Source organism: Eubalaena glacialis, chromosome 3 (genome assembly GCF_028564815.1).
Source record: "Eubalaena glacialis isolate mEubGla1 chromosome 3, mEubGla1.1.hap2.+ XY, whole genome shotgun sequence".
Lineage (NCBI taxonomy): Eukaryota > Metazoa > Chordata > Mammalia > Artiodactyla > Balaenidae > Eubalaena > Eubalaena glacialis.
The window spans coordinates 5,336,100-5,353,833 of NC_083718.1; the positions used below are offsets into that span (position 1 = coordinate 5,336,100).

A 17,734-nucleotide genomic window follows, 5' to 3' on the forward strand; every position below is an offset into this window, starting at 1 on the left:
TATGTTGAGGTAGGTGCCCTCTATGCCCATTTTCTGGACAGTTTTTATCATAAATGGTGTTGAATTTTGTCAAAAGCTTTTCCTGCATCTATTGAGATGATCATATGGTTTTTATTCCTTAATTTGTTAATGTAGTGTATCACATTGATTGATTTGAGTATATTGAAGAATCCTTGCATCCCTGGGGTAAATCCCACTTGATCATGGTGTATGATCCTTTTAATGTGCTGTTGGATTCTGTTTGCTAGTATTTTGTTCAGGATTTTTGCATCTATGTTCATCAGTGATATTGGTCTATAATTTTCTTTTTTTGTGATATCTTCTTCTGGTTTTGGTATCAGGGTGATGGTGGCTTCTTAGAATAAATTTGGGAGTGTTTCTCCCTCTGCAATTTTTTGGAAGAATTTGAGAAGGATTGGTGTTAGCGCTTCTCTAAATGTTTGACAGAATTCGCCTGTGAAGCCATCTGGTCCTGGACTTTTGTTTGTTGGAAGATTTTTAATTACAGTTTCAATTTCATTACTTGTGATAGGTCTGTTTATATTTTCTATTTCTTCCTGGTTCAGCATTGGAAGATTGTACCTTTCCAAGGATTTGTCCATTTCTTCGTGGTTGTCCATTTTATTGGCATATAGGTGTTTGTAGTAGTCTCTTATAATCCTTTGTATTTCTGCAGTGTCAGCTGTGATTTCTCCTTTTTCATTTCTGATTTTATTGATTTGCATCCTCTCCCTTTTTTTCTTGATGAGCCTAGCTGAGGGTTTATCAATTTTGTTTATCTTCTCAAACTAAAACCTCAAAGATTTTAGTTTTATTGATCTTTGATATTGTTTTGATCATTTCTATTCCATTTATTTCTGCTCTGATCTTTATGATTTCTTTCCTTCTACTGACTTTCAGTTTTCTTTGTTCTTCTTTCTCTAGTTGTTTTAAGTGTAGGGTTAGATTGTTTATTTGAGATTTTTCTTGGTTCGTGAGGTGAGATTGAACTGCAATAAACTTCCCTCTTAGAACTGCTTTTGCTGTGTCCCATAGGTTTTGGGTTGTCGTGTTTTCATTGTCATTTGTTTCCCTGTATTTTTTTATTTCTTCTTTGATTTCTTCAGTGATCTCTTGGTTATTTAGTAGCACACTGTTTAGCCTCCATGTATTTGTGTTTTTTACAGTTTTTTTTCCTGTAATTGATTTCCAGTCCCATAGCATTGTGTTCAGAAAAGATGCTTGATATGATTTCAATTTTCTTAAATTTTCCAAGGCTTGATTTGTGACCCAAGATGTGATCTATCCTGGCGAATGTTCCATGTGCACTTGAGAAGAAAGTGTATTCTGCTACTTTTGGGTGGAATGTTCTATAAATATCAATTAGATCTATCTGGTCTATTGTGTCATTTAAAGCTTGTGTTTCCTTATTTATTTTCTGTTTAGATGATTTGTCCATTGGTGTAAGAGAGGTGTTAAAGTCCCCTAGTATTATTGTGTTACTGTCGATTTCTCCTTTCATGGTTGTTAGCATTTGCCTTATGTATTGAGGTGTTCCTATGTTGGGCACATAAACATTTATAATTGTTAGATCTTTTTCTTGGATTGATCCTTTGATCATTATGTAGTGTCCCTCCTTATCTCTTATAACAGTCTTTATTTTAAAGTCTATTTTATCTGATACGAGTATTGCTACTCCAGCTTTCATCTGATTTCCATTTGCATGGAATATCTTTTTCCATCCCCTCACTTTCAGTCTGTATGTGTCCCTAGGTCTGAAGTGGGTCTCTTGTAGACAGCATATATATGGGTCTTGTTTTTGTATCCATTCAGCCAGTCTGCGTCTTTTGGTTGGGGCATTTAATCCATTTACATTCAAAATTATTATCAATATATATGTTCCTATTACCATTTTCAAAATTGTTTTGGGTTTGTTTTTGTGGGTCTTTTTCTTGTCTTGTGTTTCCTGCTTAGAAAAGTTTCTTTAGCATTTGTTGTAAAGCTGGTTTGGTGGTGCTGAATTCTCTTAGCTTTTGCTTGTCTGAAAAGCTTTTGACTTCTCCGTCGAATCTGAGTGAGATCCTTGCTGGGTAGAGTAGTTTTGGTTGTAGTTTTTTCTCTTTCATCATTTTAAGTATATCCTGCCACTCCCTTCTGGCCTGCAGCGTTTCCACTGAAAAATAAGCTGATAATCTTATGGGGATTCCTTTGTATGTTATTTTTTGTTTTTCCCTTGCTGCTTTTAATATTTTTTCTTTGAATTTAATTTTTGTTAGTTTTATTAGTATGTGTCTTGGTGTGTTTTTCCTAGAGTTTATCCTGTATGGGACTCTCTGTTCCTCCTGGACTTGGGTGTCTATTTCCTTTCCCATATTAGGGAAGTTTTCCACTATAATCTCTTCAAATATTTTCTCAGACCGTTTCTTTTTCTCCTTCTTCTGGGACACCTATAATTCGAATGTTGGTGCCTTTAGTGTTGCCCCAGAGGTCTCTGAGATTGTGTTCAATTCTTTTCATTCTTTTATCTTTATTCTGCTCCTCGGCAGTTATTTCCACCATTTTGTCTTCCAGCTCACTTATTCGTTCTTCTGCCTCAGTTATTCAGTTATTGATTCCTTCTAGTTATTTTTCATTTCAGTTATTGTGTTGTTCATCTCTGTTTGTTTGTTCTTTAGTTCTTCTAGATCTTTGTTAAACATTTCTTGTATTTTCTCAATCCGTGCTTCCATTCTATTTCCGAGACTCTGGATCATCTTTACTATCATTACTGTGAGTTCTTTTTCAGGTAGATTGCCTATTTCCTCTTCATTTATTTGGTCTTTTAGGTTTTTACCTTGCTTCTTCTTCTGTGACATATTTTTTTGCCATCTCATTTTTTTTTTTTAATGAGTGGGATTGTGTTCCTGTTCTACTGGTTGTTTGGCCTGAGGTTTCCAACACTGGAGTTTGTAGGCTATTGGGTACAGCTGGGTCTTGGTGCTGAGATGAGGAACTCTGTGAGACCACACTCCGATGAATATTCCCTGGGGTCTGAGGTTCTCTGTTAGTCCAGTGGTTTGGACTCAGAGTTCCCACCGCAGAAGCCTCTGCCCGACCCCGGGCTCATGAATCAAAATCCCACAAGCCACGTGGGGTGGCGAAAAAAAAGAGAGAGAACAATAACAAAGTAAAAAATAAAATCAGACTAGGAAACTAACAGATATGTTAGAAAGAATGTAAAAATAAAATATAGATGAATCAACAACCAGAAGGTACATCAGTACCACAATAGTAAAAAAGAGGAGGGAAAAGAGAAAAAAAAAGGGGGGTGGGAAAGGCCTTGGCTGTAGAGAGCGAGACCTAAGCAAGGGCGAGGTTTGGGTGGTGGGCGGGGCAAATGCTCAGGACCCACAGGGCTGGAAAAGGCCCTGGGGGCCTGGGGGGTGGGGCTTAGGCTCAAGGAACAGAAGGGGCCCAGGCGTGTCCTCCACCCCTGGTCTCGGAGGGCAGGGTACCTCACCTGGGAGCCCAGCAGGCTTCCTGGGCTCGAGTGGGCAGGGCAAACGCCCTCCTCTCCTCTCCTGCTCCTCCAGTCTGGGGTCTGGGAGGGCTCCTCCCATCTGCCTCTCCTGATCTCCCCGGCCTCCCTCCTATGCCCCCAGGACCAATGTGGCCGGGGGGAGTGGAGAGGAAGAGGGGGCCTTGGAGGGCAGGGGACTGTCCTGGGAACTCAGCCGGATCCCTGGGCCTGAATGGGCGGGGCAATCACCCTCCGCTCCTCTCCCGCTCCTCCTAGAGGGCCCCTCCCACCTGCCTCTCCTGATCTCCCCAGCCTCCCTCCTGTGCCCCCAAGGACCCAGGTAAATAAGTAGGTGGTAGAGACTCAGTCTGCCCTGGGCACTCAGCATCCCTGCAGATTCTTGATGGGTGTACCAAGAATGCAAGACCCTAACCATTCTTAAAGTGGGAAAATACTTAGGGTTGGTTTTTGCAGCAAGGAACTTTGAGGAATGAGGTTACATCTCCCTTTGGGACAAAAATCAGACTGGCTTTCTGCTTGCTATAAAAGCAGTGGATTCCCCAAGTGATTGCTCCTCTGTGTGATGCAAATTCACTGCATGCACCCCGTCCATCTGAGCCCATCTGACATCCCTGTAAGACTTGTCTCCCTCCATGACCCTCGGTACCTCCCTCCCCCTGTAACATGACTTCAGCTGCTTTAAGGACAAATATCCCTGTCCACACAGGACCTTGAGTCACTATCTCACCCAGAGGTGGAGCTGCTCTTGCCTGGTGAGTCTCCCTTGACAGGGCAGAGGGCAGGGCATGCAAAGGGCAGAAACGAAGGGGCCTCCCAGCCCAGGGGCTCACCAGACATCAGGAGACTCTGGGGAGGGAGTAGCTCTGGCGCTTGGACTCCATCCATGGAGTGAGGACCAAACTGGGTGAACAGCTTTCCGGCAACCCTCCACCCTCTTCCTCAAGGGCAAACCTCCCCCCACCTAGCACTCCTGCACTCCCAGCTGGGAGACTGTGTGGGTTTTTTGGTGGCTGTTGGTTTAACTCCTAAGTCGCCATGGGTTACAGTCCTTAGTCTGTGTTCCTGAGATAAAAATGGCATCCAAATTCCATGCATGGAGTTTGGATGGGGCTGGTGGAGGGAAAGGATAAAGTGACCTTATGGGTGGGAACCCTGGGCTGAATCGATGCACAGCTGTGGCTTCCATATCTGTACATACAATGGAAATAATGGGTTCTATGCCTGCACTTCCCCAATCCAGAAGTGTCAGAGGGGTTTCTCCCATTTAGGGTTTGCCACATGTATTGTCCCCTCCAGGCTGGTGCAATAGAAACAATGTAGAATCTGAGGAGGAGAAAGGAGTATCAGAGCTTTAGATGCTGGGGAATTGATAGAGGCTGTTTCTCTGTATAATATACCTGGTCTAATCCAATTACACCCCTCTGAAAACAGACACACACAAAGGCAGCTACTAATCTCTGTTGCAACTGAATGCACTCGATTCATGGCAACCTGTGACTCTCGGACATGACAGACCCGTTTTCGAATGGTCAACCTGGACTTCAGTGCAAATACGGAGAGGACCTTCAGGCCTTGTTGGTCAAATGGGAATGATATATTCAAGATCACGGCTGATTTGGTCTTAGCAGCATTTCGGTTTTAAATGAAAATGTGGCAGCTATTCCTCTGGGGAAAAAAGAACTTTATTCCCCATTCAACTACCTTGAATATAACCACTTACTCAACGGGGCCCTCCATCCACAGAGATTAGGATCCTCTTATGCCTGGGCCTGATCAGGCCAAGTTAAAGGCTGATGGTGTTCATGGGAAAGCATTGGTCATCCATCCCCCAACAACTCCAGAAAGCTGACTGAGATAAGGGCTGGTCAGCACAATGGCCTGAATGGAAAGCTGGTCCTCCTCGCCTTAGACAACAGTCCTATGGACCAGGCATTTTATGTTTTCACTAGTTCTTGGGCTACAGTTAATGATCTGCCACTTGGAAGACCACAGGCTGGCCGGTTAAAGATCCTCCTCTTCAGGGCCTTCAATTGTGGAAGCAAATTTCAACTGCCCATCGGACAGTCTGGTCCAATCACACGGATCACCAGGGGGAGGGCCCATTGTCTGATGAGGCTGAATCAAGATGCTCATCAAGCCTGAACCACCCAGGTCACTGCTATCACCGCCTGGATCCATTCTTGTACCAGACAAAACAATAGGTCAACCATCAGGGAAGACATGACTGTGACCTAGAAGGACCACTGTGTGCCAGACTCTGACTCCTGCCACAATTGGTCCAATAGTCCCGCAGTGAAGGAGGTCACATTCCACAGAGAAGCATTTTCCTGTCTCCTCTTAGAAAATCGACTAGTGGACCTCTGACTCTCCCTGGGGACTGCCATTGGCACCTTGTCACTAGAGATACATTTTCAGGTTATGTTGTTGGTGTTCCATTCTGATCAGCTGACTCTAGTTTTCAGCTTTCCAGACCATCTGCAATCTGACAGTAGCATTTTTTTTTTTTTGCTTATAAAGGCCCCCAACAATGGACGGATAGTCAAGATAAACAAAGGACATTCCACACTCCTTTATTCTCTGATAAGGCTGCTGGCACCACTAAGAGGTGGCACAGACTTTTAAAAAATTTCATTGAAGTATATTTGATTTTTTTTTCCTTACTCAAAAGCCTTATGTCTTCTGCCAGCATCCATGAAGCAGTAACACACTAAGTTATGAACTTGTAAGTAGGATCAAATCAAATCTCAGATCCAATAGATTTAGTGGACGGAATATGAGGTGGTTCTTCTCTGAGTGAAATTAGAAACCTGATAATCCACTGAGGGTAACAAAGAGGGAGGAGGTAATGGAAGTTTGAAGAAAGAGAAAGTATAAAAAGGTCATCTTGGAAAGTAGAACTCGAAAAGGAGTGTTCTCTAAGGGCTAGGAGTCTCCTGGAAATTTGTGGTCATAAATACCAAGTGATACTCATCAGTTAAGTGTGTGAGTTGTGAGTTTTTCTCCAGCCACACTCAAATTGCTTGTAGGTGTGAGGTTTAATCTTACGTGTACTTTTGTCAGGTAAGTACAATGGAGAGAGACAGGATCTGGAGAGCTGAGGTTATACGCAAGGAAATAGTTGCAGTATTAGACTGAAGTCTTAGCTGAGACAGAGGGTGAGGCAATGAGTAAAAAATTGGTCGGAACAATTGACTAGGTGCAATGAAAAAGTGTTGGCATGTAAGTGAAGTGGAGAAATGGAGGTTATGGTCAGAGAATAGAACGATGGAAAATGAGGTTTTTAGTGAGTTATTGGTGACAAGAAGGTCTAGATTGTGACCACAGAAGTGGGTAGAAGTTGCCGGGTGGCAGTCAGAGTCATTTCGAAATAACGAGATCAAATGACTGGGAAATAAGGTTTGCAGGGATATTCCATATGGGTGTCTCCAAGAATGATAAGAAAGTAAGATACTAAAATCTTCAATGACTAAAGTGAAGGTTCCAGGGGGTGGGAGGAGGATTGTAATAAGGAGAAGCAGTAGGTGCCATCGTATATGAAGACATATGCTTCCAAATGAGTTGGGGACTTGAATGAAGAGGGAGGAGCAGTTGCTTAGAGGTAGAAATAAAGTGAAAAGGACATTGAGTTGACTTTGGGGACCAGTCGAACATGGGATTTGGGAGAAGAATAAAACACAACTGCCATTTGAGAGGGCTGCAGAAGAATAGTATCCTGAGAATATAGCTAGATTGTAGCTAAGGCATGTAGGTGAAAGAAATGTTTGAAAAAGAGGTTGAGGAGAGTGATAATTGAGTTTATAATAAATTTTGAGATCTTTAGCATATAGTGGGATGTTCAGAAAAGGATGGGAAATCAGGTGAAATTTGGCAATGGCCAGAGCATTTTGGCATCAGAGACTAGGGCCTGATGGGCCGGGATGAAGAAACCTGGGGTGCTGGGACATCTGTGAGTGATGGAGGTAAACTGACTGGTAAGCCACGGTGAGACCATTCCTGAGGACTTCAGAGGAAGTTATAGTCAGCTCTGATTTCAGCCTTTTCAAGAATAGCTGCTTAAGTGCTGACTAGGAAGAGGTGAAGAGGACCACTGTGGAAGGAGGGGTGGTTTTTACCAAGAGCAGGTATAACAAAACCTTTCATGGGAAAAAGAGATCCAACTCTTTAGTCAGAGATTTGGTTGATCTAAGGTTTTGGATGCTTTCCCGAGGCCTGGGACCTGAGCTGCTCAGGGCTGGAGTAAAGCTCCAGACAAATGTGTATGTGGAGGTGGTCAGGGAGGCGGATGGGGTGGGGGGAGAAGGGTGTTTCTGAAGAGTCTTCCGTGTTAATGTCAGAAGACAGACTTTCTGAATAAACAACCACAGCAGTGGACTTTGGTAAAAGCCATAATCTTTGATTTGGTCAGTTGGCGGTCACTAACATTGTTCTTTCTAAAGATTAGCATGCTTAAAGAAACTTTGGGGGATCTTGAGCAGCAAGAAGCAGAATGGGGTTTCCAGATGGCCATCCTCACAAGCAGCAAACACGCAGCTGGCCCGGTTATATGCAGGCTTGCCGTGTGGGCTCCTGTAAGCACAATTCCTAGTATCTTCAACCTCTTCTCTAAACATCTGTTTCAAGTCCTTGTTCTAACAATACCTGGCTATTACTAGAGAATGGTACTTCCCTTACAGGTTTTATAAATGGCGGAGGACCACATCTCTCACACAAAAACAGAATCCAAGTTGCAAGGACAGCGCCTGTGGCATGACGATGTGGATTATTGAGAATTTAATTATGAACTTCCTGGTGAAGGATTTGCAATGGTTTTATTCTTTAGTTTTAGAAAACTGTTTTCTCTTTCAAATACCTGTTGGCCAGAATCCTTGATTTGGAGAATTGACATCTGTCTGCTGATTATCCATTTGAGAGCTTTTCCTTAGCTTGTTTGACATTAAGTCAACAAAATAATGCTAACCTAATAAAGCAGCCACAGCCCGTGAAGCCATTGTTACCTGTCTCTGTCCTGATGGTCTCATAGACATGTCCATCTCTCGATCTGATCTGCATTTGATCTTCCAAATCATGACTGTTAAATTTCCCTACTAGATATAATATCTTTTTAGATAGTAGGTAGCAAGCATAATGAACATGATTTTCAAAATCAATCTATGTATAAGGAGGTGACACACCTTTCCTAACTGTTGTAGCTAAGAGAGCAGAATCAGAAGTAGTACAAGCAGGAATGTGCTCATACGTACTATAAAGAGTTTTGTTTATAGATGTTAATATTCATAGTAAAAGCAAAGGTAAATGAATTGGATTAATCTACTGAAAATATTAATATTTATAAATGCCTTATTAAGTAAATAAGGATGGAAGCAAAGTTGGCTTTTTTAGGGTTACAGCTTTATATGTGTATCTAATATCTGTTCAAGTTATTTAAGATCTATACTCTCAAACTTGAAATTGTAAGTAAGGAAAAAAGTGCATCTCTAAGAACAGCGAGCCAAAAACAACAAATGAACAAATTCTATGGAAGATTTCTCTGTAGGCAGGAGATGCTAACTGCCTCATATGCTTGCTTCATTGCTTCACGAATACAGGAAGGTTTCAATGTTACATGTTTGGCCCTGTGTGCCTATTTTAGTTGGATTTAGGTAGAATGACAGGATTTAACTTTTAAGGAAAGTGAACACTTCATTTTTAACAACATTGTGCTTGAGGCAGATGAACCTGAGAACGAGAGACCCTGTGAACAGTCACTTTGCCAGGTGGGGCTCATTGGGGTGTTTATTGTTGAGAACCCCTCTATTTCAGCCTGAGGTTTGAAGCCAGGACGTCACAGGATCCCCTGCTGCACCGCTCAGTTCTTCCCATGCACAGAGCAGATGGGTGAAGCAGAATAAAATCCCCACCTCAGAGGCAACAAGGAAGCACTCCAGAGACCAGCAATGGCGTTGCTCTTTGCTGGAGTAAATGCTAATTGGAGTTGGTGAGTGAAAATTAGAGCTGAAAATTGGACTTGGCTTACGAGCAGTTGGGAAACTTGTTAAAGGTATTATCACTATCACATTTTGATAAACAGAAACAAAATGTTCACATTAAAAACATGAGTCAATTGTTTACAATTTAGCTTGGTTAGAACATGATGCTTCAAGGGTAAGCACACGGGTCATGAGATCCTTTCTTAATTTTTAGAAGCAACATGATCATTTGTATTAAAAAATTACCAAGTCATTTGGAGTCTCATAATTTCCACTAAATTCTATCTGGCAAAAATAGCATAAATAGGTCCTCTTTCCTGATTTCTCTGACTGTACCTTTTTATGGCTTCACTGTGGCAGTTATCGTACCATCTTGTATTCTTGGGCATCTTTTTCCTCCCGCTCTTTCACTTTCCTTTGGGAAGAGACCATGTATTTTCATCATTATATCCCTAGAACTGAGTCCAGTGCCCCAAAGTGAAAAGTTAAAACATGATAGAAAGAAGCAGCCAACATTCCTTCTAGTAGCGGTCAAGGATGGTCATACAAAATAAAGATAATTTACAGTTTTGGACTGGACTGAACAGTGTTTTTCAACGACAGGCCTTCTTCAATTATAGATTTATTTAGTTTACCATTAAAATTATGTGAATATGTGTGTTTTAAGTAAATGCACAGACTTTAAATCAAGTGTTTATGCGCCATTCTCATTTCAAGTTGAGCATTGCAGCTATAGGCACAAACTGGCTATGGCAGTATGTGAGGATATTTTGCCAAAGAATATTTTTTAATGATTTTGAGATTATTAGAGAAGAGTAAACATTATTGCATCTAGGCTCATGAGTTTCCAAGTTTCAGTTCTGATCATTAAAATACCTAAATGGATCTTCAGACTTTTCTCAATCATCTTATCAAATAATACTTCTGGTTTCTGTGGGCTCAACTTGCCTTACCTGTTGAAAGTCCCAGAATAAACCCTGGTAAAAGCTAGTATCCCTTCAGAGGGGCTTGGTTCCTCTCATTAGGATTCTCTGCCCCCTTTTACCCATGTTTTCACTATTTCCCATTTTCCATGGCTTTAAGCTCTCTTTATTTCTCTCTCTCTCTCTGAGTACTGTCTTCAGGGACCCTCAGTTAATTTCTACTCGGGTATATTTCACTTTTACATTATAAAAAAGCTAAAAAATTGCATTCAATATCCAACCACAACCATTTTCAATTTGGAACATAACTGTACATGTAGTGAAGAGCAACAAATACATCCTTAATTATAATTTAAAAAATGGAAACGTTTGTAGCTATATTTAACAAATCTAATGGTTTCTTTGAATGGAGCTCTGTCATTAAATGTATTATTCACAATTATATTTTTCATCATGATGGAAATTTATTTTAATATAACAAGTGATAGAACTGCAAATATGCATAGCTTGCAAAAAGTAAACTGTGTCATTTATATCCTCAGCAGAGATCAGTGGGAGCCCCAGTGGCACCAGATACACCAAGGAGACTAAACTAACACTGCCACAACTCTGAAATTTAACTGATTATTGGACCTATATAGCCCACAAAAGTGGGCTATAACCTGTTTGCCCAAAATAAAAAGGTGACTGCTTGCTAAAATTTTAAAAATACAAATAAGACTAATACTTTCCTAGCATAATATCCAAAATGTCCTGGATATGACTGAAAAGTCACCCATCATACCAAGAATCAGGAAAACCACAACTTGAGTGAGAAAAGAAAATGAACTGCTGTCATCAACTCAACCTGAGCTGAATCAGATTTTGGAATTATCTGACAAAGATTTAAAGTAACCATCATAAAATGATTTAATAAGCAATTACAAACTCTCTTGAGATAAAAAGGAAAGGTACATAAAAGGAAAAATAGAAATAAAAGGAAATAAAAGATAAAAGGAAAAATAGAAATTATCAGCAAGGAATTAGATGCTACAAAAAATGGAAATTATAAAACTGGAAAATAAAATAGGAGAAATAATCAATTCTCTGGATGTGTACAATAGTAGAGAGGAGATGAAAGAGAAAGAGAAAAAAATTAGTGAATTTGAAGACAGATCAATCGAATTTACCCGTTCTAAACAAAGGAGAGAAAAACAAATGAACAGAACCTCAGGAATCTGTGGGAAAATAGCAAAAGACACAAAACTTATATTATCAGAGTTGCAGGAGAAGAAAAAGAGTAGGGCTGAAAGAGCATTGAAAGAAAAACTTGGCTAAACAGATCCTAAATTTGGCAAAAGACATAAATCCACAGATTTGAAAAGCTGAGTGAATTCCAAATAGGAAAAACCCAAATAAATTGACACCAAGACACATCATAAATAAAATTCCAAAAACTAAAGACAGAGTTGAAGGTGTTATCACTACTACACTTTTTCTCTACAAGTAGTCAGAGAAAGGCTGCCAATTTCAATGATAGCAGATTTCTCATTTGAAACCATGGAGTGCAGAAGGAAGTGATGTAGAATTTTTCAAAAGCTGAAAGAAAAGAATTGTCAACCATGAATTCAACAAACTATACTTCAGGAACAAATGGGCAATAAAGACTTTCTCAGATAAAGGAAAACCAAAAGAATTGTCACTAGCACACCTATTCTTATTTTTTTTAAGTTTTTTTTTTGATGTGGATTATTTTTAAAGCCTTTATTGAATTTGTTGCAATATTGCTTCTGCTGTATGTCTTGGTTTTTTGGCCCCGAGGAATGTGGGATCTTAGCTCCCCGACCAGGGATTGAACCTGCACTCCCTGCATTGGAAGGCGAAGTCTTAACCATTGGACCGCCAGGGGAGTCCCAGCATACCTACTCTTAAAGAAAGGCTAAAGGAAGTTCCTTAAACAGAATGTAAACAGTAGAATAAGAATCTTGAGGCAAAAGGCAGAAAGGAAGAACAATGGAGAGGGCAGGTAAATATAATAGAACACTCTTCTCTACATGAGTTTTCTAAATCATATGTAATGATTAAAATAAGAATTATAATACCATCTTATCCTCAAGACAATGATATTTTAAAGTGGGGAAGACAAAGGGACCTAAGTGGAAATAGAGTTTTCCTCCACTTCACCCAAAATTGTAACATGTTAACACCAATAGGCTATGATAAGTTACATGTGTATATTGTAATACCCAGAACAACCACTAAGAAAACTACACAATACAGCTAAAAATACTATAAATAAATCAAGATGAAATCCTAAAAAAATGGTCAAGTAACCCACAGAAAGATAAGAAAAGAGAAACAAAGAAATCAAACAGAAAACATAATAAAATGGCAGCGTTCACCCCTAATATTTCAATAATTACTTAAAGGTAAATGGTCTAAATATATCAATTAAAAGGCAGAGACTGACAGAATAATTTTGAAAAAGGATGACCCAACAATATGCTTTTTAATATGCCATTTAGAAGAAACTCACTTCAAATTCAATAAGTAAGTTGAAAGTATAAGGATGGAAAAAGGCATACCATGCAAATGTTAATTTTTTTAAAAGGCAGGAGCATGATTGTTTATGTAGAAAATATGAAAGAATTGACAAAAAACCTCCCGGAACTAATAAATGATTATAGCAAGGTTGCAGAGTACAAGGTTAATATAATATACAAAAGTCAATTGCTTTTCTACATAACAGCAATGAACAAGTAGAATTTGAAATTAACAACACAACACCATTTACACTGGCACCCCCAAAATGAAATACTTAGGTATAAATCTAACAAAATATGTATAAGACTGATATGAGTAAAACTACAAAGCCCTGGTGAAAGATATCAAAGAACTAAATAAATGGAGAGATATCCCACGTTCATGGATAGGAAGACTCAATATTGTCAAGATGTCAGTTTTTCCCAATGAGATCTCAACAAAAATCCCAGCAAGTTGTTACATAGATATCAATAAACTGATCCTAAAGTTTATATGGAGAGGCAAAAGGCCCAGAATAGCCAACACAATATTGAAGGAGAAAAACACAGTTGGAGGACTGACACTACCCAACTTCAAGACTTCAAGACAGTAATCAAGACAGTGTGGTACAGGCAAAAGAACAGACAAATAGATAAATAGAACAGAATAGAGAACCCAGAAATAGATTCATGTAAATATAGACAACTGATCATTGACAAAGGAGCAGAGGCAATTCAATGGAACAAAGACAGTCTTTTCAATAAATGGTGGTGGAACAATTGGATGGCCACAAGCAGAAAAATGAAACTAGAAACAGACCTTACTCCCTTCACAAAAATTAACACAAAATGGGTCACAGACCTAAATACAAAAAGCAAAACTACAAAACACCTAGAAGATAACATGGGAGAAAACCTGTTGATAGGTAACCTTGGGTAAGTTGATTTATTAGATACAACACTGAAGGCATGATCCATGAAAGGAATAATTGATAAACGTCACTAAAATTTAAAACTTCTGCTTTGCCAAAAGAAATGTCAAAAGAATGAGAAGACAAAGTGGATAACTGTTCATGAAGCCCATTTTCTTTTTATTTTAGGTACACCACAAAACTAGATTTCCCAGTCTCTGCTGCAGTTAAATGTGGTCTTAAAACTAAATTTGACCAATGGTATGTGAGTAGAAGACATAGTCACCACTTTTAGGGCCATAAAAAGCTTTCTAGATGCCACACTCCGTTGTCTTTCCTCCACCAGTTGCTTGTTGCAAGAGAGCATGGTAAACTTGGAAACCACGTTTTGAAGATGGAATAAAAAGAGAGGAACCTGTGATCCTGAATCACTATTTAAAGGACAGTTGATTATGAGAACCCATTTTTGGAATTCACACGAGTAGAAAATAAGCAATTTTATTAAGCCATACTTGGGGCAGCCCAGGAATTCTTAACTCATATAGTCATTCTTGGCTGCTCTTCAGAAATTAAGGCCAACACACTTCCCTGGAACATTTCACTGCCTCTCCTGTTTGGATCTGCAGATTCTTTGGTCAACCATGTTCTTTCATCTGATAAGGCAACATTAGCAATGGCCTCTGACTCTGATAGAATCTCTTCTTTATAACCCTAAACCCAATAAAAAATTTTATAACTCCCTTACCTTGTTCCAAGAGGGATTTAAAGTAGCTGACAAAAAATACATACACTATACCAGGATCAAACAATTCACAAAAATTAAGAAAACAAAAAAAGGCAAATGTAAGAAACAGGAAATTTAAATAATCTCAGAGGTGGGGTAAATACAGAAATAAATTCCAGGAAAACATATACGCTTGTAGAACCCACTTTTACCTATAAGATTTCTGGCATCTTACATTGTTGGGAAATGTGATGTATTGCAAGATTTATTTCATGCTGTTTTTCATTTATCAAGATTTATTTGCACACATTTTACTAAGGGAAAAAGCATGCAAGCTAGAAGCTATTCAGGAAAAACAATACCTATCCTGATGTTGACACTGGAGAGGCTTTTCCCCTGTGTATTTTTCATAGAGGGCACAGTGAATAAGGAAATCTTCTACAGCAACCTTACAGCAAACACTGCCATCAAATAAATAGACCCCCTCCCCCTTTTTTCTTATTCCTTATTTTCTGTCCTCAGAAATCCCCAATAGCAGCTGAAATATTTTCCTCAGATATTACTGGATCTATTGAGAAAGGAATAAGATAGAAATCTAGGTTGTGATTAGTTTTCTCAGTGGTATCCATGCAATTGTAGGTAAGTTGCTACTCATTACCAAATACGGGACTGTCTCCAAACTTCTGAAAATTTTCAGAAATGGGAGCAGACACAAACACAACTGTTCACTGGAAAACATATGTGCACATTTCCTCTGCATTTTAGAGTAAGAATGCTGTAGAACAAGTTAGAGTCGTTTAAATTTGATATAGGGAACAACTTTAGCTATAGAATACTTGATTACTTGAGGCTAGATAATTTTTCTGTGTAAATATAAGTACGTTAACTTATTTAAGCAAATTTGAATAACATAAAATGTAACATCATTATAAAATTTAATGACATAAAAATTCCAACATTTTCTGTTTATAAGGTGAAGAATTTGAGTCAGCTTCTAATTCCCAGGATAATGTATACAAGTATTTCCCCTTTCGTACACCTCTTCTATCCCTATTTTTAACATTTTCCTCATGATCTGAGGAATTATGATATGTGAAATGAGGTATTTTTCAGGCCCACAAGGGGGACCCTTTGCACCACAGCAACAGAGGTTATACAGCACAGATCTCACTGCTCATCCACCATCTGGTTGAATGCGTCATCTGCCATCAAACGCTGGAAAGTCAAGGCATCTCCCCAGCCCTGGGCCTCACCTGTGAGTCCAGGTGGACAGATGCAGATGTAACCTGAGGCTTCGGGGCGGCCGGATAGAGACAGCAGCTGGGCAAGGCGCCCATGCCCTTCCCCTGAAGACAGCTCCACGCATTCCCCATCAGACTGGCAGGGGCTACTACTGCATCCATCGATGTCGGTTTCACACTGGGCCCCCGTGTATCCTGCGGGATAAACGTTCAGAGAAGCTGCTGAGTCAAAGCCCCTCAACCATAGAGTATGTGCCTGACCGGAGGCTGGCCACTGTGCTGGCACCAGTTAACAAGGTGCTGGGCCTCCTTCAAGGAGCTGGCAAGGGATCTGGTAAGAGAGGCTTCCACGAACATGAGTAATAGTAACAATGGAGTCACTCCTATAATATCGATCAATGCTTTTAATAAAGATTGGATAAACAAGGAACTTCAGGATAACCTTGATCTAACCTGGACATTTTAACTAGACTCCAATTCCTCAAATATTCCAATTGTTTGAATGTTAAGCAAGAAAAAAAAAATGATATATTTTTCCAGAGAATAGCTGTAAAGTCAGCAGGATCTACATAGCCAACCCTAAATTCTTGTCTTAAAACTCAAAGTAAAGGTAAATGATTACTTCTTAACACTCAGTGAGACAATAAAAAATTGATTTGTATTTGAATGGATTTAGCTGGGTCGTTTTGTTAGGGACAAGAATAAAAACAATAAAACATGAATGATTTAGTACTTTATAAAACATTTTAATATTAAAGATAAAAGAAAGTCCCTACCAGAACTATTCCTCTGGTTTTACATACATATGCCCTGTTAAAACTATATATGTATATATTTACTGTGTGTGTGTTAACATAACTGGAATTGTACTGCACGCATCCTTCTGCAACTTGCTTTTTGAACTCCCTTGCATGGTCTATCCATGTTAAATTTACAATTCAGAGTTGTAAAAGTTATAAGTCAAATCATGCTATTTCTTTACTTTAAAACCATTCAATGGCTTCGCTTTTCACACAGAATAAAATTTAAAATCGTTAACCTGACCGGCCCTTTATTATCTGGCCCTAATCCCATCTCTGCATTCCTGTCCCTAGAATGTTTTCTACCCCAGGGCCTTTATAACATTGTTCCCTCTCCTAGAAAACCCTTCTCCAAGACTGTGCTTGGACAACTCTAAGCTTTCAGGCTCCATCTCTTATTACGATCTCTTTTCCTCATGGTCAGTTCTAAGTAAGATCCTTTTTTCTCTCATATACCCAATTCTTTCCTTTCATTGTCTTACAATGATTGCTATTATGTACTTACTTTTATAGTTATCTTTTAAAATTTATTTACATATATAGCTTTCATTTGTTGATGTATTTGATAGCTGTCTCCCTCAACAGACTGTAAGCTCCACAAAAGCAGGGACTGTTTTTTTATTCTCCACTCCAGGACAGAGCAACACCTGAGCAGTAGGCCTTCAATCAATGTCTGAATGAGATTCAGATAGTTCTAATCAACAATTTAGATGATAATCCTAGCTTAGCAGATAAACTAGAGAATTGATGAACTCTTAATAAGCAGATAATGAGAATATGACGTGATCGCTTATTTTGTAATTTTAATAAAAACCTGAATGGGGCCCTAGGTCAAATCGTGAGCACAACATAAATTCCGTTGCTCAACAATGTAATACTTTTGTCACATCTGACCCCTGGGGTATTTGTCAGCTGTCTGAAGAAGAAACTTAGAGTCGAAAAGGAAACTAAAAGCACATGTCAGATCAGGGTCCCACAATCCTTGGTAGTGACCCTCCCCCAGAACCCTCAGTCTTTTACGTCTGAATGTCTACTTTTTAAGTGCTTCTATTTCATACTTAAGGATCTACAAATATTCACTAAATAATGGTTGTCACAAAACCATTATAAAAACTTGTTGTGCTACAGTCGACTTAAAGAAAGTTCTGACTATTTTCAATTTTCTTCTC

At 39.3% G+C, this 17,734-nt stretch overlaps 1 protein-coding gene across 1 annotated transcript in view; it reads right to left on the minus strand.

Moving 5' to 3' along the window:
* CRB1 (crumbs cell polarity complex component 1) overlaps nucleotides 1–17,734 on the minus strand; it is a 282,452-nt gene that overhangs the window by 108,227 nt on the left and 156,491 nt on the right. The window contains exon 6 of the mRNA XM_061185280.1: nucleotides 15,778–15,960. Within this exon, the coding sequence (XP_061041263.1) occupies nucleotides 15,778–15,960 (183 nt within the window). The remainder of the gene's footprint in view (nucleotides 1–15,777; nucleotides 15,961–17,734) is intronic.